The sequence below is a fragment of the Lonchura striata genome, chromosome 5 (assembly GCF_050655825.1).
Source record: "Lonchura striata isolate lonStrDom1 chromosome 5, ASM5065582v1, whole genome shotgun sequence".
NCBI classification, from domain to species: Eukaryota; Metazoa; Chordata; class Aves; order Passeriformes; family Estrildidae; genus Lonchura; species Lonchura striata.
In genome coordinates this window covers 70,454,562-70,473,967 of record NC_140707.1, presented here as the reverse complement: position 1 = coordinate 70,473,967, position 19,406 = coordinate 70,454,562, and the positions used below count along the sequence as shown (strand labels likewise).

Sequence of the window (19,406 nt, the reverse complement as noted above, 5' to 3'; positions counted from 1 at the left end):
AGAAGTGGAAATGAAGTGTTTAATTAGAGATAATCCCAGTTGTCAAATGAATCTGTTGAGATAGTCTTCCCTTTGTATAATTGCATGCTTGTAGATTGGTGTTGTAAAAGTGCATGAAGACAAGCTTACCCCTTCCACTCTTGATTTCAGTCATGTGCTGGAAGGCCAAATGACTTGGTCTAGCTTTTTAATATTGTGGAATGAAAGGTTGATTGAATCATGTGATGTATCCTAAGTCTGTGTTAATCCTCTTTATAATCTAGGCTGCTGCTGCACATGAGCTGGAAAGGATGCAGAAAAGGTAAATAGCTCTGGGATTTGATAAACAATGTTTATCAGTCTTTTATGTTCTTTTCAGTCATGCTTTTGTAAGACTTGGGTGGGGAAATGCATTTAACTGTTCTGCTGTGTCTCAGCATTCACATAAAAGATGACAAAATAAGAACTCTTGAAGATCAGCTTCGAGAAGAACTCGCTCAGATTTCAAGCACAAAAGAAGAATTCAAGGTAAGATACAGAACAGATGTTTTTGTGCTTGTTTTCAGTAAGTTTTCCAGTCTCCAGAGGTTGTGGAGCAACTGTAGAACAGTGAAATTAAACTGACCTTTGGGTTCTCAGGTGAATTACAATATTGTGTTTGTAAGACAGGAGCAATGTGGGATATCACAGTAGTAGCAGCAGAGTGAGAGGTGGGACAGCACAAGTTAAATGCAGTGTCTGAGTTGTGGAGAGAGAGGGCTTTGAATTCTGGAAGAGGAGGTTGGACAGTAAAAACTGTTGTGATTTCCCTGCATTCCACCTGCAAATGTGCCTTTCAAATCCTCAGTGCTTTTCTTTGGAACCTTTGTTGCTTGGATATCATGGCAAGCCTCTGTTTTCTGTCAGGGAGATGTAAAAATGCTTATTTTAACTCTGTCTCTTTCCACGTTTTCTCATAAGGCTGCAGCTCAACTGCAGAAGCTTTTGTTCTGACATCTGGGGTCTGCACAGCAAAGCTGCTGCTTGTTTCTGGGTGGTGTGTGCAGAGAGCAGCTTAATTCCTCCTTGCCCTCTGCCACCTTGACCTCTTTCTTCTGAACCTGGGCTGTTGGAAGCAGCCCTGCTTCCCCAGAGAAGTGCTGACTCCATCCCTTTAACTCCTTTAAAGCCTGTGCTGGGTGCTGCTGCTCCTCTGATGTTTCTGGTGTGAGGTCAGTCCCTCTGAAGCTGCACTGTCACCTTGGTGAGTTTGCTAGTGAGGAACAGAGCGAGTGGGCAGTGGCAGAGGCAGGATGCTTTTGTAGGAGAAGCCTCTGGAGTCTCCTGGAGCTCTTTGAAGCAGGTAGTAAACTTGATTCTTGTATTAAAGTGCCACTTTCAAAGAGGTTCTGTTGAGAGTCGCTTGCCAAGGCTCTGTAGTTTCTCTAAGCTGTCAGAGGATAAGAGAGAAGAAGTTTGTTCAATTAGTGAAATAGGAAACAAAGTACAATTTCAGTTGATTTTTGATATAAAGCTGTTGACTGAATCTTCAGTGAGGTGTGTGCTGGGTCACAGGTACATAACCAGTGTGGAAAAGGGAGTGAAGAGGTGGCAGGCTGGGAGAAGTGGGCAAGTCACAAATTAGTGACACTCTCAGGGCTTTGTGTGGTTGAACATTATAGAATGGTAGGTGAGGTGAAAATGAATGTGGGAAGGAATGTGAGCATCCTTTTAGTGTGGTGGTTTCTGTAGTAACTGTTCCCAGGAAAAAGGCCTTAGAGGTGTTGTGAATGGTTATGTGCTGTAATCAGTTCAGTGCTAAGTAATGGTAAAAATCACCTGCAGGCAGTTCTTGGGGAGTGAATAGAGAGCTGAATGCAGATCATCAGCATGGTGATGGTGCAGAAATCCACAGTGTGCTCTCAGCATGAATATTATGTGCACTGCTGCTCTCTCTTTCCTCCTTTCTTTGATCCCAAACAGAAACCAGACCAGTGCTGTTCTAAATGCTTCCACCTAAGGAAGTGCTGCTTTTTTCCCAGGTACATGAAAGAGAGAAAAGCCAGGTTCAAACCAGAGCAATGCATTTAATCCTCACTGTTGCTGTCCTTTCCTGCTTGTGTTTTCCCTGTAAGACTTTGGGGTTGGAGTGCAGAGCACGTGTCCTGCTTTTCACTTTTGTAAAGCACTAAGCAAGTCTTCAAAAAGACAAAAAGCAATAATAGAGGAGGATTTTAAAATACTGTCTGTTAAGGGCTGCTGTGACCACTGTGTGAAGCAGGAATGCAGGAGGAGAGGCAAAGTCTGTTTGTTCTCCCCATCCACCTCTTCCCAGCCTTCAGTGGGACTAGGTGTGGGAGCTGTGCAAACCTCTCTGCTGCTGGACTGCCTAAATTCCTTGCTGTGCAGTGAGGCAGCTGAAGGGAACTCAAAAAAGGGATATTGGATGATTTCCTTCACCAGATTAGTGTTTTGTAAGAGGCAGTTATTAAATCTTGACACGATGCTGGTGCTGCTTTAGGAGGAAAATGTGTTTTTTCTGAGCTTCTCACATTTGGTACTGTCTGATTCTCTGCCAGGGAATAAAGATGGTAACAGCTGAATTTCTCATGGGACATAAGGACAATACTTTTGTCCTTAATACAGAAAAGCAAGACAGAGAAGGAAAGGACTCTTTGTAGTCTTGAAGCTTCCAAAGAACTCTCAGTAATGACTTCTGTGCTATTTAATTGCCTCTTTGCCATTATGGAAAAGGTGTATTTAGGCTCTGCAGTTCTGAACTGATAAAATGCCTCGATTTTATTCCAGGTTCTGAAGGATCAAAACACAGCTCTGCAAGCTGAAGTTCAGAAGCTGCAGACTCTCCTGTCTGAGCAGGTACAGCCAGTGTTTGCTGAGCTTTTATCAAATATCTTCTGTGCTTTTAATTTCTTCAGTATTTTTTCTTAACCTGGCAGTAGGCTGAGCTGGTTGATGTCAAAACCTGATACTTTTTTAGGTATTTTCTCTTCTGTGGAGGGTCAAGTAAGGCAGTTGTGGCTGTCTTGGAGATGTAGGAGGATTGTCCAAACAAAATATGGATTTTTTTTTCCCACTCCTGAAGACTCATATAGCTTAACACAAGCAAGAACTTATTTCTGCAACCACTCTGACCCTTGGAAGCAGAAAAGTCTTTACATTGTGGTGTCTTTTGCCTCCTGTTCTGTATTTGTGCCCATGGCTCACCTGCTGCAGCCAGACTGGTGCTCGCAGGATGCTGCAGGTTCAAACCTGTTGTGTTGTTCAGTTCCATCTCCTTTGGGATGTTCTCAGGGAGAGCCCATATGAACATCCCTGACTTTGCACCATTGTGGAATGAGAAAAATTCCTGAAACACTGGAAGACATCTGGCAGGACAGGGAGCTTTTTCTTTACTCCTGTTAGTCAGGATCTCCCTTCTGGAACTGCTCCCTTTCCCCTGGTGGAGAACCAGATCTGCAGGCACTGCTCCCCTGGCTCTGGCTGATCTGGTGTCCTGTCTGAAGTGCTGAAGGGGATTTTGCTTGGAAGCTGGTTGATGTTTCCCATCTGGTCTCTCACAATGTGGTGGTGTTGAGAAATCATAAATGTTATAATGAGTGAGCCTCAGGTGGAGCTTCTGGTTCTAATAAATGCCCAGAAGAGGCAGATTTTTCAGGTACTGGGCTGGTTGCAAGTCCAGCAGTGTAAAGCCATCAAGGCATTTGGGCTGGATCTTTCCCTGCCCCGAAAGATTTTTTCCAGCATCAGTATTAGACACATATACCATGAGGCCTTTCTCTCCTTACTTTGTTTTCTTTTCTGGATTAGTGTAACCAAGCTTCTGGTTAAGTTGGTGCTTTCCAGTTATTTGGTTTTTAAATCCCAAACCATTATTGATCCAATTAATGATGACCCTATTTTTTTTTTTCTTCATAGACAAACAAAGACTTGATAGAGCAGATGGAAAAAAGGTAAGAAATTTTGTTTTGAATCAGAAGCTAAAATAAAGATTTTGGTGGCAGTAAGGTTACCGTTGATAGTTAACAGCCTTCAAAGTTAAACTGTCTTTTTCCTTAATTTTCACTCTTGCTTTTTCAGCATGAGAGAGAGGGATGATAAAATCAAGACAGTTGAAGAGCTGCTTGAGGCAGGACTCATCCAGGTGGCTACTAAAGAGGAAGAGCTGAAGGTAAAATCCCTCTTATTATCTTTTGATGGGGAAATAGAGATTAAGTGCTCTTGTGCAAAGTGTGTATTGGAGTGCTCATAGTTCAGTCTGAATTCCTTGTGAATAGGAAAAGCACCTCGTGGAGATGAGGTTAAAACCTTTCCTGTAAGATAGACTAAGCATGAGCATCAGTGGGGTAGAATAAATGCTTCTCTCTGTTTAAGCTAGGGCAGATTTTGTTAAAATGCCCTTTGGAATAATGGGAATATATTTCTAGAGCTGTACATTTGATTTAATCTCCAACAAATCTTCCTTTAGGAAAAGGTGTTTTGTAAAAACTTGGCTATTATAATACTCCAGGGGTTTTGGCTAGGTTGATAAATCTGAAGGGTTAAGTGCATTATAAACTGGTGATATTTCTGGGATGGTGATAAAGTTATTTCCTTCTGTTTATTTATAAAGAAGGCAGTGATGAGAAGCCTGGAGAGGCAGTACAGAAATCCCTGTCTGTTTTGAGCTGGCTCTTGCTGGAAAGCTGTGTCCACCTGGCATAGCCAAGACAATGTTCCCTTTCTTAGGGTGCCTAAATCCCAGGGGCATTGCTGACAGCCCTGTGCTGGGGAGGGGATGTAAACCCTGGGGTTACTGAGCAGCCAAAGCTCTGAGCACACCATAGACTCTTTTAGGCTGAAAAACCCTCTGAGATCAAGTCCAGCCCTCCCCAGCACTGCCAAATCATATCCCCAAGTGCCATACCCACATGGATTTTAAATCCCACCAGGGATGGTGGTATTTTGCATGTTACTTGTTTGAAATAATATTTTACAATTTTTTAATAATGCTGACAGTGATATTAAGATGATGTGATTTTTATTCTTGTAGTGCTGTTCTGTGCAAAGGCATCTTTGAATTTTTATATATTTTGTATGTTATTATTGACTCTAGACTAGGATTTAGACTGTTAAAGCCCGTGGTGTTATATAATTTTTATTTATATTCCTAGAGTGGTGAGAAGCTTGTCTGTGGGAGAATCCCAATATTATGTAAATAGATATAAATGAATGAGCTGTACAAAAGATGGGCTGTAACATCATTAGTTACATTTGTTTTTCTGACCTCTCTGCTCAGTTACAGCATTCCCACCTTGCCTTAATTTCCTATAAATTAGTGTCCACTCCAGGTTATCCATGGTGAATAATTAGTCTGTTGAATGCTTTGGCTCCAACAGCTGCAGAGGGGGGTCTCTTTTAGACTTTCAAAGTCTTTCACTTATTCTAAAAGAAATTACTTTTTTGTCAAGCTTAACACTTTTTTCCCCCACAAATGAGGCTTTCATTATCTCTGTGTCTGCTTTCAAAGGCCCTGCGAACAGAAAATTCATCTCTGAGAAAAGAACTTCAAAGCCTGCAAATTCAGCAATCGGAGCAGGTAGTACTTTTCATCTAAAACTTTTATTACACCTAAACTAAATCTGAAAGAATCTTGCTGTGGTTGCAAAAGTCAAGGGAAGAAGGTGGAGATACCTTTGAAGCCTGTTGGCAAAGCATCCTGTTTTCTTTTAGCATTGGTCTGGGAGCTGATAACTTCTGTCAAATATTTCCTTTGCAGAAGTGTCAGAAGCAGGGCAGATCTTCAGGATCCAGTCAGTGCTGCCTGGGGGTTGGTTTGAGTTTGAGGGCAACGAGGCTGGAGAGGGGCTGGGAACACAAACCCTGTGAGGAACAGCTGAGGGAGCTGGGGGTGCTCAGCCTGGAGAAAAGGAGACTCAGGGGTGACCTCATCACTCTACAGCTCCTGAAAGGTGGCTGTGGCCAGGTGGAGCTGGGCTCTTCCTCCAGGCAGCACTGACAGAACCAGAGCACACAGCCTCAAGGTGTGCCAAGGGAAATATAAGTTGGATATTAGGAAGAAGTTTTTTACAGAAAGAGTGATAAAGTTCTGGAATGGCTGCCCAGGGAGGAGGTGGAGTCCCCATCCCTGGGTGTGTTTAACAAAGCCTGGATGTGGCACTGGGTGCCAGGATTTAGGTGAAGTGCTGGGGCTGGGTTGGATTGCATGATCCTGAAGGTCTCTTCCAACCTGGTCATTCTGTGAATTCTGTGAGTTTGCCATGCTCTGAAATGGCTGTGGATCTCCTTTTCCAGAAGCCTGGAGCAGCAGGCATTGCTGGCAGGCAGCTTGTACTGCCTCACCTTCATGATGAATATTTGAGCTTCCCAGTGTCAATCCACCCTCTGCAGGTGTCACTTGTCCCCTTCTCCTTGTGTCTGGTCAATGACACTGTCACAGTGTTGTCACTTTTGATGTGCCGGTCAGGAAGTGCCTTTCCCTGACATCCAGCTCTGCTTGGACGCCTCAGGAGGGCCATTAGTTCCCAGAAAATCATTTGTGGAAGAGGGGAGGCACAGTGACCCTGTAGAGATGTACAGTAGTGTCAGCATTAAAGGGCAGCTGATGAAATGATGGTCTTGAACCTCACCCTCTCCTGGTAAAGGTGGTGTGGGTTTGCTTTTGTTTTCCTGGAACTTGCAGCAAGCTTAGTATTACTGGTTTGCCAGGAACTGGAGACTAATTTTCTCAGGAGCAGTCAGATAAATAAAATATTAGGCTGCTACATAGTTCATCCAGTGTCAGAGAGCTCCAGTTTTCTATCCTCACCCTTCAACATTCACAGATTGTTTTGCTCTGTTCTGTTTTTCCTAAGATGAAGCTCTGTTTTTAACAGGTTTCCTTCCAATCACTGGTGGAGGAACTGCAGAAAGTGTAAGTTACTGCACAGATTTAGTTTCTGATTAATTCTCTCTGTCTTTATTCCATGACTGTGAGTGTATTGCTTCCCTGAAATGATTGGCTTTTGGCTGGGTGAAGTGTGTGTGTGTTGCAGGAAGCATTTTCATTTTTGAAACATGTCACACCAGATCAATACCAGCTAAAAATCCAGTTGCTGCTCAGCTAAGCAGTTAATTTCATAAACCTGACTTTGACTAGGTGAGGAATTGCTCTGATTTGTCAGATAATATTTTTTTTTTTTCAATAGGCACTTTAAAAGAAGTGGGATTGTCCCCTGTGTGTGTGTTTTAAGTTGGCAATTACTTTGCTTGATTGTCCAGTGAAAGCTGATTTTAACTGTATGTCATTCCAGGCACTTGATATCACTCTTGATATCTTAATTTGCATTTTTTGACTGTAATAGTATTGATTTAGCATGTGAACCACTGGTTATATAAAGCCAGCTGATTCTGCACTAGTCCCAGTCTTATTCTTCCTGTTTATTCCTCCTGCCTGGTCCCACTATGGATCCCTGAGGCTGGTGGTGGGATGTGATGTGATAGCAGAACCAAATGTTGTGTATTTGCTTGAGTAGCACATTTTTTTCATCCAACTTTTGTTGTTTCTCTGCTCTTTTTAAGGATCCACGAGAAGGATGGAAAAATAAAATCAGTGGAAGAACTCCTACAAGCTGAAATCCTAAAAGTAGCAAGCAAGGAGAAGACTGTTCAGGTACCCTTGTGCAATCCCTACAATTCCTTTGTGTGTTGATGCCACAACCACATTTGTCTGTTACTGCATGGCATTCTACAGTGATCAATTTGTAGCATCCATTCTTGTGGCGTTTTTTGTGTTTCCATTGTCCAACCCTGTCTTGTTTTGTCATTGAAAAGGCTTTGACACAGGAAATAGAGGCTCTGAAAGAAGAAGTAGGAAATTCCCAGCTTGAGATGGAAAAACAGGTAAAATACTTTAGTGGCAGCAGTGTGAACCAGCCTTGCCTTAGATGTGCTGCTCACTCGTTTCTGTTCTAGTGTGTTCTGTTTCACTAGTGAATGTCCTGGGGTAAGGAACTTTTTCATGCTGGAGCTACACTGTTCTTGGATATAAAGCCATAAAAATGTAGGATAACGAGTGCTGTTCCTCAGAAACCACACACCTCTGGAAGCCTGAGCTTTTTGGGCCGTTAGCATGAAATTTGGCAAGAATTGCTGTAGCTTAATGCATTGCAACATTAGCTCTGCCTGGGCACAATGTCCCTGTAGTAAACATGGAACCCTGGGGCGTCCTTGGGGGCTGGCAACTTGGAAATTTCAAATGCTGAAGTTTCTGCTCCTGTTCTGGCTTTTCTGTGTTGCTGGAGCAATACTACAGGCCCAGATCTGGTTTCCAGGTAAACCCAAGCCTCTTTTCCCCCAGTGCCCAAAAAGAGTTTAGTCTTGGCACAGTCAGTTTTACTTTAGCTGTCAGGAATGCAGGGATGGAGGAGTATGGGCTTTTTTGGCATGATTGCTGCCTGGCATCCAAAGCAAGGGAAGCCCACGTTTCCTTGGGGAGCCCATTCTGCAGGCAGCTTCATCCATTGTGCTGTCAGGAAGTGTGCTTGTGTGGCTTGTGTTATTGGTCTGCACTCTTTTCAGTCCCTTTAGCTACATTCCAACGTGTCACCCCCTTCTCAGTTGTTAGAGTTTTGTCCTTTTTAGGCAAAGCTTCACAGAATGTGTTTCCGTTTTGGGCTTTTCCTCCAAAGCAAATTTCCAGGAACTGAGGGAGTTATTTGTGTGTATTTCCTTCCCTGGAACTGTCAGAGCCCAGAAAAAAAAAAATAAAGCAGTTTAGGTTTGTTGTTTCTGGAATGCTCTGTGAGGGATGCTTGCTCCAAAGGTGATGCATCTGTGCACCTTTTGGCCTCCTGCAAGCAGAAGAGAGATTTTTGGGAATGTCTGGAACTCCTACCATGTTGTGGTAGAGGACTGACAGATAACCACTGTCAGGCTTTCACACAGCATTCAAAAGTAACATTCCCCCTAAATCTTATGTCTCCAATCCATATTCAGCCTTGAATAGGAATTTAAGGGAGTGCAGACTTTTCAGAGAGCACCCAAAAATCACTTCCTTATGCAAAGAGAGTCTCAATGGCCAGGGTTGATCTCTGTGGTTGGAGCTGCAGTTGCCAGTGAGGTGGTGGTCACATTCACTCTCTGCTTCTTCCTCTGTGTCTCCTGTGGGCCTGCTTGTTGTTCCCATTTGCACTGTTTCCTTTGCTGCTCTGGAAGTCACATTTTAAATATTGGGGAATGTAAATAGTTGGAGATACTTGGTGCCTTGTAATTAAAAAAGTGCATTTATGCTTACTGCAATAAATGGTGCCTCTTTTGAAAATGTCTGATAATTTTCCCCTTTGTTTCTTCATAGAGCAATTTTTAGCATTTGTGTGCCTTTTCCATGTGCATTGAACTGAAGTGCTGATTATTTTCTTTAGGTGACAATAACATCACAAGTCAAAGAACTTCAGACTCTGTAAGTGCAGTTGTTAATTGTGGTCTGCCCTGTGCACCCCTTACTGACCCCTTAAATTCAAGTCAGGATGGAGCGATGTAGGCAAGGCATAGTGGAAAACCTGCTTTGGTAACACCTGAGCTGTAGGGGTGGGGAAATGAGCAGTCAGTCCCTTGTATTCCCAGCTGGGGAGGGGCAGGGAGGTGTTTTTGGATGAGGAGAGCACACATTTGTGAAACCCCTGCAATGTGTCAGCACAGAGTTTGCTTTCACCTAATGAGCAGTGCCATTGATCAAGGGCATCTCCTGCTAACCCAGGCTGAAGTGGAAGTGTTCACACACTGGTTTTTGGTAGGTGAACTGTGCATGTGCCTTTGATCACAGATGCTGCTTTTGTTAGGTGCTGCAAACGTGGGATGTTTTATTTTCAGATGGATGAAAGAGCAGGGGGTTTATGCTGTGTTTGTCTGTGTTCAATTGCACAGGTTGAAGGGGAAGGAAAAGCAGGTGAAAACCATGGAGGCCTTATTGGAAGAGAAGGAGAAAGAGATTGTTAAGAAAGGAGAATGTCTGCAGGTAAGCTGCTTTAATATTCTGAAGGGAAATAAGTTCTCTTGCAGCATGTCTGGCTGGGAAAAACGAAGTCACACTTCTAACCTTGCTTTTTATCTATCCAAAGGGTCAGAAGGATACAATTGCACAGTTAACCAGTAAAGTTCAGGAGCTGGAACAACAGAACCTGCAACAACTCCAACAGGTACAGCCTGCAGGGTGGATGTGGTTTGGGAGTGCTGTTTGGTTGAACAGGAAGCTATTTTTTTCTCCTCTGCCTCACACAGAGGATTTGCATTGGCTTCAACTTAGAGATGTTTTAGATCCAACTTGACTCCCACTAGTTCAGCTGTGTCATCCAAAACAGGTTTTACATGGATGGCAATTTCTGGAAGGCTTTAACTGGGATGATACTGTGCATAAAGAGGAGCTTTGGTGGTCTGAAAGCCTTGGAGCTCACAGGCAGTCCCAGCTGTGTCCCAGCCACCTCCTTGCCAGGCTGAAGCAGCATCCTGCAGGGTTTTGGTCATGCAGGAGCTTTGGCTGTAACTGAATTTTAACAGCATCTCTTGAAATGGTCAGGCTGTGCTGTGTTTCCTTCCTGCCTTTCCCTGGGGCTGGAATATTTTGGCTTTTGATTTCCTGCACTGGACTTGAGAGCAGACAACTGGACAACCTCGAAGCCAGGTGTTACTTAATGGAAGAATTTTTCCAATAAGGTGGTATTCTGGCTCAGTTTGGATTTTTGTTGATGGCAAAAGGAGGAGACTGAGTTGAACTTTTATTTTGGATGGATGTCTAGACACAGGCATTTATCCCAGGGGAAAGATGGAATGGAGAGCAATTGGCTGGTGTGAAGTTTGGGATGCTTGGTGTAAGCTCTGTTTCTGAAACCCATTATGTGTTTAGATATTCTTGGAGCAATGCCTGATGCAAAATTCCTGGTATTTCTTTGGCAAGTGTCTCGCAAGCTGTGTGTTGCCCCTTCTCGTGCAAAGAGCTGCTGTTAATTTGAAAACTGTGCCATCAAAATGAAAATGGGAATTACTTTTTCAGGTACCTGCTGCATCCCAAATCCAGGACGTGGAGAACCTGTGAGTATGCAGAGTAGCAGTTCCTCAAATGCCTGCTGGGAATATGCATTGAGTTTATCTTCAGTTGGAATGTTTGAATTGCTGTCAGGAATTTCATGGGCTTTGCTGAAATAAGCTGTTAGTGCCAGTGGCTGCTGCCATGCCTGGCGTCGCTGCCCTGAGCTGTGCTGTTCACACACTGGGAATGTGCACCCAGGGCTCTGTTAAGCAGTGGAACTGCTGCTGCTTCTCGTGTCTAGTGCTAATTCCTCCTGCTGTTCAGTGTGTTTGGGGGTTGCAGTGCCTGTGGCTCAGTCGGTGGCAGCAGCTAACAGATCTGGTTTGTGCCATTTTCAGGCTGAGATGCAATAGCCAATTCTCCAGCTCCTGTTTTATGGAGAAATGCTGCCAGGCTTTCCTCTCTTTTGACTCTGCTTTGTCTGGCTGCTCCCCAGTCAGAGGAAGGTTGTATGAGACTGTGCCAGAAAGGGCTCTGTCTTCAAAGCAGCTCCTGGGATGTGCTGCTCTCCCAGCAGAGCTCCGGTACAGCCACTGTGGTACCTGAGGCAGCCTCAGCACACAAAATGCATTTATCTTCTGCTGCACAAAATGCCCCAGCTTGAGTGGCTGTCCCTTTTTAGCATAAATTCTTCAGCATTTTTTTCTCCTACTTTAACCCTTTCTCCTTACTTTCTAAATCATCTCTGCAGGTTGAAAGAGGAAAAAGAACAAATGAAGAAGTTGAAAGCTATGGTGGAAGAAAAAGAGAGAGAAATTGCAAACCAAGTGAAACAGTTACAGGTAAACTTTAATAGAAACACCTTGTCTTAAGGAGTGTATATATTGTGGGTGTATATCTATTTATGCATATTGCCTTTTTTCTTTCAACAGGATGTACAAAAAGAAAATGAATCTTTCAAAGCTCAGATACAGGAATTAAAGCAGGAGAACTGCAAACAGGTACAGCTCCCAGTTGCTGAGAGAAGTCAAAAGTGGGTGGTGGCTTGCATGCATGGCATGGAAAACCAGGAGTTCTACTGCCCATGGAAATCCAGGGGCACCTGTGGGGTTGGGTTGTACTGAGACAGCTTTTCTGGCTGTTGCATGTCTGTTCCTGATTTCTTTTGTCATATGGATCTTCAGCCTTGTGCTCCTTCTTATGCCTGCTGTGTTCCTGGCCAGAGGAGGCTGCACAGGATCCCCTCAAAGGCCCAAAGTGCTTTCTGGTCTTGCAGCAGTGCCTGGTGAACAAGGCAGACCCTGGTCATTGCTGCTGCTCCTCTCCTAACACATTTCTGATCTCTTTGTAGGCATCTCTGGCTGTCCAAAGCGAGGAGCTTCTGCAAGTGTGAGTACTGCCAGGTTGTTGAATGCATTAGAGAATTGATTCAGTTCACTTAATTGCTTAGGAAATGTAGAAATAAATGCCAAATGTACAATATCAGAATATGTGAAGTGGCCAGTAAAAAATAAATAAATTAAATTACTGTCTAATAGAAGTTGAGCATGGGAGATTCTGCTCACACTGCTAATCCTCAGGTGTAATCTCCTGCAGACAGACAGTGCTGGCAATGTGTTGTGCCTACCATAGAAGCAAGCCTTGATTGATGTTATTTTGAATGCATGCCAGCTCAGCTTATGGCTGAAGAGTTAAATGTTGGTGTTTCAAGCAAAAGTGACAGGCTTTTTTCTTGGAACTTCAGCTTAGCAGAGGGTTGTTCCTATTACAGAATCATCTGGAAATCTCTTCCAGGGAAAACCTCAGGGGTAAAAGGGTGTTATAATGTGGGGCTGAAGCACATTAAATAACTATGTGAAAGCTAATGCTATATTGTGCTAAGCAAATTGCCACTGTCATGTGTTTTTGGCTGGCTGAATTATTTGTCTTTCAAGTTAAATGACTTACAAATTGTGGATTAGGTTCTTGAAAGGGAATTCTCATCCAGCAGGCAGTGCCTGTTCTGTGGTGTTGTACTGGCGTGGGCTGGCTGACTCTACCCTCAGCTAATGTGTTGCCTTTCCATGGCCTTGTTAAATGTGTGCAGATGCCTGTTGTAGGCAAACAACAGCTTTACAATGGGTTTGCTCAGGCTGAGTGGTTCAGGGAGCAGTGGGAAGCAGGTGATACTGCCAAGTCAGTGAAAACAGCTTTTCAGAGAGAGCTGAAAAGGGAAGGGAAGGCAAGTTAGTGTGTGGGAAAGGGTGTCAATGCTTCACTGGGAATTTCTTCAATGTCTACTGACTTGTTTGTGGTTCCCTTTGTTAATTCAGGGTTGCAGGCAAAGAGAAGGAAATTGCCAATCTCCAGAGTGAGCTCGCCTCTCAGAGAAATGCTTTTGAGCAGCAGAGGAAAAAGAACAACGTAAGGAAATTCTTCCCCCACCACTCCAGAAAACCCCCCCAAAACAGCCAAACCTGTGTTTCCAGCACTCCTAGGGGCCTGGGGCACTTTGCAGAGAGTGTTTCTGACAGCTGTATGGTGTCCCTGGGTGCTCCTTTCCTCTTGGGAGTGACTCAGCACACCTGACTTCACTGCTCAGAGCTGTGCCAGCTCCTGGACAAATTGTTGATTGGATGAGAGGAAGGAGACTTGCTAGGGGGGACATCCCACAGCAAGTTCTTGGATTTGGATTCCTACCTGGTTAACAGGGAGGGGGGGAGGAGGAAAGGTGCTGTGCTCTGACAGAGTTCTGGTCCTTGTGTGGGGACATGGGGGGAGGCATTACCTTCAGGGTGCTCGGATATGGCTCTTCCCATTCCTCAGAGTCATTAATCCTGATCTTCCCAAGGAAGTGAAGGGCTGAGCCTTCCTTCACAACAGCTGCTGATGGTGCAGTCTGGGTTGTTTGTAGATGGAATTAAAGATTGTATTTTCCATCACAGAGCTGTAGAGTTACTTCCTTGTAATGCATTACCTGTGCAGGGCAGGGGAGTGTCTTTTAAGTTATATGGAGGAAAGTTAAAATACAGGGTGTTTATCTCACTGTCTCTCCTTGATACCCTGTAAAATCCAATGAATATCAGGCAATAAGCTTTATTTCTTAATAGTCAGACAATCTAAGGAAAATGCAGAAGGAAAATATTGAGAACTTTTGAGCAAGAAGTGCTGTTTAAGAGCTGAAATAAAGCAGAGAGAAAGAGGCTGAGTAGTCTCAGCAGACAGATGAGCTGGAAAGGTAGAACAGAAGGTTTGTTTCCTGCAGATTCACAAGGGCTGAATACCTTTTGTGCTGCAGGCAGAAGTCTGGCTGCTGCTAAAGGCAGACCAGGCCTGTAGGTGCCAGCTTTTTCTCAGTTTTATCCAGTGTTGTGTTTATATCCTGTGAACAGCCTTTAGGATTGTGAGCTAATAGAAATGGTAAAGTAAAACTAGTGTAGGTGCTTGCTAGGCCTTTGATGAATTTAAAATGCAACCTTTCCAAAATAACCCTTTGCTAAAGGAGATTTGCTCTGAGGGTTGGAAAAAATGAAATCTAAATCCCAAGATGGTAAGCTCCTCGCTGCAAGGCCCCACCATCCTTCCTAGAGAAGAGCTGTGAGGCTGCTCTTAGGAAGCTCTCAGGCTCTCTCTGAGTTGTGTTGACATCTTGTGGAGTACACGTTTGATGACCTCGCCAAGAAAGACACAGGAGGGTGGCACCGTGGCCTTCCCACGTGGATCTGGGATGTGCTGAAATCCCAGAGCCTCCCAGGAGGGCTGCTGAGCATCAAACCAGTTTTCTGTGGGTGCAGTGGAGAGAGCTGCAAACCCTGAGCTGTGTGTTCCCGAAATCAGCGCCGGGGTTTGGGCTGAGGTCTGGTTGCAGGATCAGGGGCATAAATGTGCACACCTCCATGTCTCCTGGGTCCATGCTGGGTTCTGCACTGCCACGTGCCTAACACTCTGTTGTGTAATCTGTGGTTTGATGTCTGTGTTCCTCACTACTTTTGAAAACTTCCCTCTTTCTTCTTACAAGTGCAGTCAAAGTGTGGGGTCGCTGTAGTGATAAGGCTCTGCAGTAGCACTTGCATCAGTTTTGGACACTGGGGCAGGTTGGGCAGAAATTGGCATTTTTTTCCCCCACTTTTCAATCAGACTCTTCAAACATCACACCTGTTTTTGCTAGTGTATGTCATACTCCCCAGCAAAATCACCTTGCAGTAACCAGCATTTAAATGCAAATGGTGGAATGTAATGCGAAATATTTCTCTGAAGTAAAAGTGAAAACAGTTTGAATATTGGCTGAACTGAAATCGTTCTTTCTAAAAATGATTAGGACCTTCGGGAGAAAAACTGGGAAGCAATGGAAGCATTGGCATCAACTGAAAAATTGCTGCAGGACAAAGTGAACAAGACTGCCAAGGTTGTAATGTTGACTGCTAGAAATGATGCGTTAAGCTAGAAGCAGATCTGCAGCTGGTTCTTTAAGTGAAATGGAGACATTTAACTTTTACTGCAGTTTAAGTATAATCTCTCCTGAGTGATCATTCATATACTTTCACCTCTGCTTCTTCCTGTTGTCTTTAGGTTGTTTGCTTTTTTATTTTAAAGGTTAGTTTGTGGGCATGCTGACTTTTGATTTCTGTTTGCATAATTGTTAGAGCTGTCGTGAATTGTTTTTGATTTGTGGGGAGCTCCAGATGAAAAGCTGTGCTAGTGAGCAACCTGCTTTCTTCTACTGGGCTTTGGCTGTGCTTAAACAAATCTGTTGGACCTGGGAAGAACCAGGACTAAATTATTATTATTTAAAAATCTGGGAACTTCTCAGAAAAATGGTGTGACCACAGCTGTGAATTTCATCCTTGAAGGCACTTGCAGCTCGACAGGGATTATTGGACCAATGTTCAAAATGATCTGGGATGTGAATTCCTCTAAAAGGAGCTTGTGTTTGCCGTGGGCCTGATTGAGTGTTCATTGCCACTGTGCAGAACTCAAATAGAAAAAGCATCCAACTAACCCTGAGAGCAGGAGTCAGGCAGCCAGGGGCAGAGGAGCTCTGGTTTGGGGTTGTGTGTCTGTTTTGGAGCTGTCTCTGCTCTGTGCTGGCAGGAGCTGTCCCTGCTCTCGCTGTGTGCTAACGCTTGCCTGCTTTCTCTTGCAGCTGGAAACTTCAGCAAACAGCCTTCTGCCCCTTCATGGTGGCTCCTAAATTGCTGCCAACTAACACACAGCACAGCCTCACCACCTAATGTCTCCTGTCTGTTTCTGTCTCTGAATCTCAACCTGCTCACACCACCGATCCCTTGCAGCAGAGGAACTCAGAGCAGCCAGGCAGTAGCACTGATGCCAAAGGGAAAAACAATCCCAAATATCAGTGGAGGATTTTGGCTGAAAGCTGCCCTTCTGTGCAGTGTTTCAGGCTTTCTACATTTAACTTTAAATGAGAGCCTGAATGTTGTGTAACTAAACTAACCCAATCTGCCACAAGCACAGCAAGCACATGTCCTGTGGCTGCTCTGCTTTTAATATTAAATACACAGAAGGACAGATCTGTGGTGCCTTTGGCTCTGGGTGTTTATATTTGCAAAGCATTAACAAAAAAAAATCCTGGAAATTGTCACACAGCTCTAATAATTATCTCCCATTGCATCCAGGGTTGGGAAAAGAGGATGTAAGTGGCTTCCTCTTAAATGTTTGAAAGTCTTACTTTCTTGGCCTGGTTCAAATGTGCATTAACACAAAGTTTCCTTTTGATTTTAATTCTCTGTTTTTGAAGTGATGACGTTACCTTACAGTGATTTTTTTCACACCTAAAATTATTTTAAAAGCACAGATTAAAAAATAAAAATAGTTGATTGACCAAAGTATTTGATTTTGAGCTCACTTAACTGGAGTGGCAGGGCTGGTGTGATCTGTGGATGCAGTTACTCAGCTCAGTGCAGTTTGTGTTGTGGATAAGTGAACAATGGTGTAATTTCTGTACAAACAGGCTAGATTGGAGGAGAACTTCAGAAAATAAAAGCTTAAGCGAGAACAAATGCAAAGGCCAAATTCTGAAGCAATTTGGTGCCCATTTCTGAAGTAATTTACTGCAATTTCAGAGACTATAGTGCCTTTCTCACTTAGAAAAAGACTTCCTGGGTTAAGTAAATTGCTGTAGGCAGAGGAGAGGCTGTTGCCAGGCCGGTGAGTGTGGTGCCCAATGTCACCTGTGCCCTCCTCTTGCTTTAGGAGAAGCAGCAGCACTTGGAAGCTGCCGAGGTGGAGACGCGCCAGCTCCTCCAGAAGCTCTTCCCCAAAGTGTCTCTTCCTTCCAACATGGTAAGAGAAGTGGCTCTTGTTAACCTCCTGCTGGGAGTCAGGGAGCTCTGCTCCTGCTGTGCTGGGCAGTCCTGGAGTGTTTCCTCACAGCCCCTCTGTCCCAAGGTTTTTGCACTGGGGTGGGAGTGTCTCTGGCTGGTGATACCTGTCCTTGCACAGGGAAGCAAAGCTGTGGATAGGTTACTTCAAGAAGTGTTAAAAGAGCAAAATAAAAGTTATTATCTTGTGGGTTTTATGCCCCAGCATTTGATCTACCTGTGTTATCTTGTGTCTCACTGAGATAGTCAATTTTCCAGGGTGGATAATGCCTGCTGTGTTTGTTCACTGCCTGGCACGACGGGGATCCATATATTTCCAATTTTCCAGAGGAGCTGCAGTGCCTCAGTGACAGTTAATACAATTTAGGGGGTTTTGTTTTGTTCCCAAGCACCAATCTCCAGTTTTATATTTATTTTATATTTTTGGTGGCTTTCAGTGGTTTGCAGGTTTGCCCTGGGTTCATAGGGTTCAGATGGGGTGAATAACATCAAGTGAATCTGGAAACATAGGTGCATTTCATTCATAACCTCTGGAGATTTTGAATAATCATATTTAAAATTGTTCCCAAATGTGCTAAAGTGTCCTGATAAAAGAACTTTCTGTAAGGTTATAAAACAACCTTCTTAGAGTTATAGAGCATCTGCTTGAAGTGCTCAGGGATTTGGGGAAAGATTCCTTTGAATCTTCAAGTGCTTATGTGGAGCCCTGACACTTGCAGGGAGTCCTCTGTCACCCAGCTGCATTTCAGCTCCTCCAGACCCCCCTGAACTGTGTGTCTCATCACCTCGTGCTCCTGGGTTGCTGCCAGCTCTGTGTGGCACTGGCTGAACAACAACCATGGGGCTGTGTGTGAGCTCCAGGGACTTGAGAGACACTGAGGCACTGCTCCCTCAGCAGTGGGGAGGCAAATGTCCTGAGGAAAGCTCTCCTGAGGTTATTCTCAGCCTTAACTGAATGATTTCCCAACAGAGCCACAGTGAGTGGATATGTGGGTTTGAAAAGATGGCTAAAGAATACCTAAGAGAGGCTTCAGGATCTGAAGATGTCAAGGTAGGCACAAAAGATGGACAGCTGGTGTGTGGCATGATGGATTTGTCCAGTATAAATCTTAAAACTTGTGCTGTGGGTTGGGAAGTTCAGGTTCTCAGGCAACTCACAAGAAAATTGTTTTGTATTAATTCTAGAATGGTTTGGGTTAAAGATCATCCAATTCCAGCCCCCCTGCCTTGGCCAGGGGTGCCAGTCACTAGACCAGGCTGTTCCAAACCTCATCCAGCCTGGCCTTGAACGCTTCCAGAGATGAGTCAGCCACAGCTTCTCTGGGCAACCTGCTGTTCAGATACTCACAGAAATGTATTTGCAGCTTTGATAAGTACCTTGTGGAATTGTGAATTGATGAAATTGAAAATCACCATTCTCTTTTTTAAGTAATATTTTTTTTAATATAGTAACTCAAAGTTTGTGACTGAGTATTGAGAGTTGTAGGTGAACACTGCACTTGCTGTTATATTTTCATGGGTTGGAAAGACAAATCTGCCCAGGAGTGATGAATAGTTGCTTGTTGCAGGAGTTTGCTTGCTGAAATAAGATGAATAGAACTGAAATCCATCCACTGGGATGTGACTCTTGTGCTCCCTTTCCTCCTTTGCCAGGCTATGGAGCAGAAGTTGAAGGAGGCTGAGGAAATGCACATCCTGCTGCAGCTGGAGTGTGAGAAATACAAATCTGTTCTGGCAGAGACAGTAAGTGGCATGCCTGGTCACCTCTGTGATGTTCCAGCTGCCTTTCTTGTGCTCTGAGCTTTCAAATCCCTCTCTCTTCTTAGGAGGGGATTTTACAAAGGCTACAGAGGAGTGTGGAAGAGGAAGAAAGCAAATGGAAGATAAAAGTTGAAGAATCACAGAAGGAACTTAAACAGGTATTTCTGAAGTTGTTTTTTTTATCCCTCAGCAGCCAGGCAGGTTCTGCTTGAAGTCACAGAGGGTGTCTGAGCTCAGTGAAGGCAGGTGTGGAACAGCCCTGGCTGCCTGGTTTGATGTATGCATGACCAGGGGATGAAAAAGGTGAACCTTGCAACAAGTATAATAGGAATGATTTCCTCATATCA

The 19,406-nt window shown here is 44.1% G+C and overlaps 1 protein-coding gene across 21 annotated transcripts in view; it reads left to right on the top strand.

Moving 5' to 3' along the window:
* The window catches only part of KTN1 (kinectin 1), a 77,452-nt gene that overhangs the window by 45,022 nt on the left and 13,024 nt on the right, over window positions 1-19,406 (top strand). For 13 of the 21 annotated variants that reach the window (XM_077783899.2, XM_031504899.3, XM_085580995.1 and 10 more), the window contains 22 exons: window positions 264-301; window positions 417-507; window positions 2,767-2,835; window positions 3,895-3,929; window positions 4,057-4,147; window positions 5,486-5,554; window positions 6,852-6,889; window positions 7,537-7,627; window positions 7,789-7,857; window positions 9,378-9,415; window positions 9,880-9,970; window positions 10,074-10,151; window positions 11,003-11,040; window positions 11,730-11,820; window positions 11,911-11,979; window positions 12,330-12,367; window positions 13,291-13,381; window positions 15,276-15,362; window positions 17,171-17,260; window positions 18,269-18,349; window positions 18,952-19,041; window positions 19,125-19,217. In XM_077783899.2, coding sequence (XP_077640025.2) covers window positions 264-301; window positions 417-507; window positions 2,767-2,835; window positions 3,895-3,929; window positions 4,057-4,147; window positions 5,486-5,554; window positions 6,852-6,889; window positions 7,537-7,627; window positions 7,789-7,857; window positions 9,378-9,415; window positions 9,880-9,970; window positions 10,074-10,151; window positions 11,003-11,040; window positions 11,730-11,820; window positions 11,911-11,979; window positions 12,330-12,367; window positions 13,291-13,381; window positions 15,276-15,362; window positions 17,171-17,260; window positions 18,269-18,349; window positions 18,952-19,041; window positions 19,125-19,217 — 1,566 coding nt within the window. The remainder of the gene's footprint in view (window positions 1-263; window positions 302-416; window positions 508-2,766; window positions 2,836-3,894; window positions 3,930-4,056; window positions 4,148-5,485; window positions 5,555-6,851; window positions 6,890-7,536; window positions 7,628-7,788; window positions 7,858-9,377; window positions 9,416-9,879; window positions 9,971-10,073; window positions 10,152-11,002; window positions 11,041-11,729; window positions 11,821-11,910; window positions 11,980-12,329; window positions 12,368-13,290; window positions 13,382-15,275; window positions 15,363-17,170; window positions 17,261-18,268; window positions 18,350-18,951; window positions 19,042-19,124; window positions 19,218-19,406) is intronic. The other 8 variants (XM_021534636.4, XM_077783900.2, XM_085580993.1 and 5 more) reach the window with 3 other exon arrangements.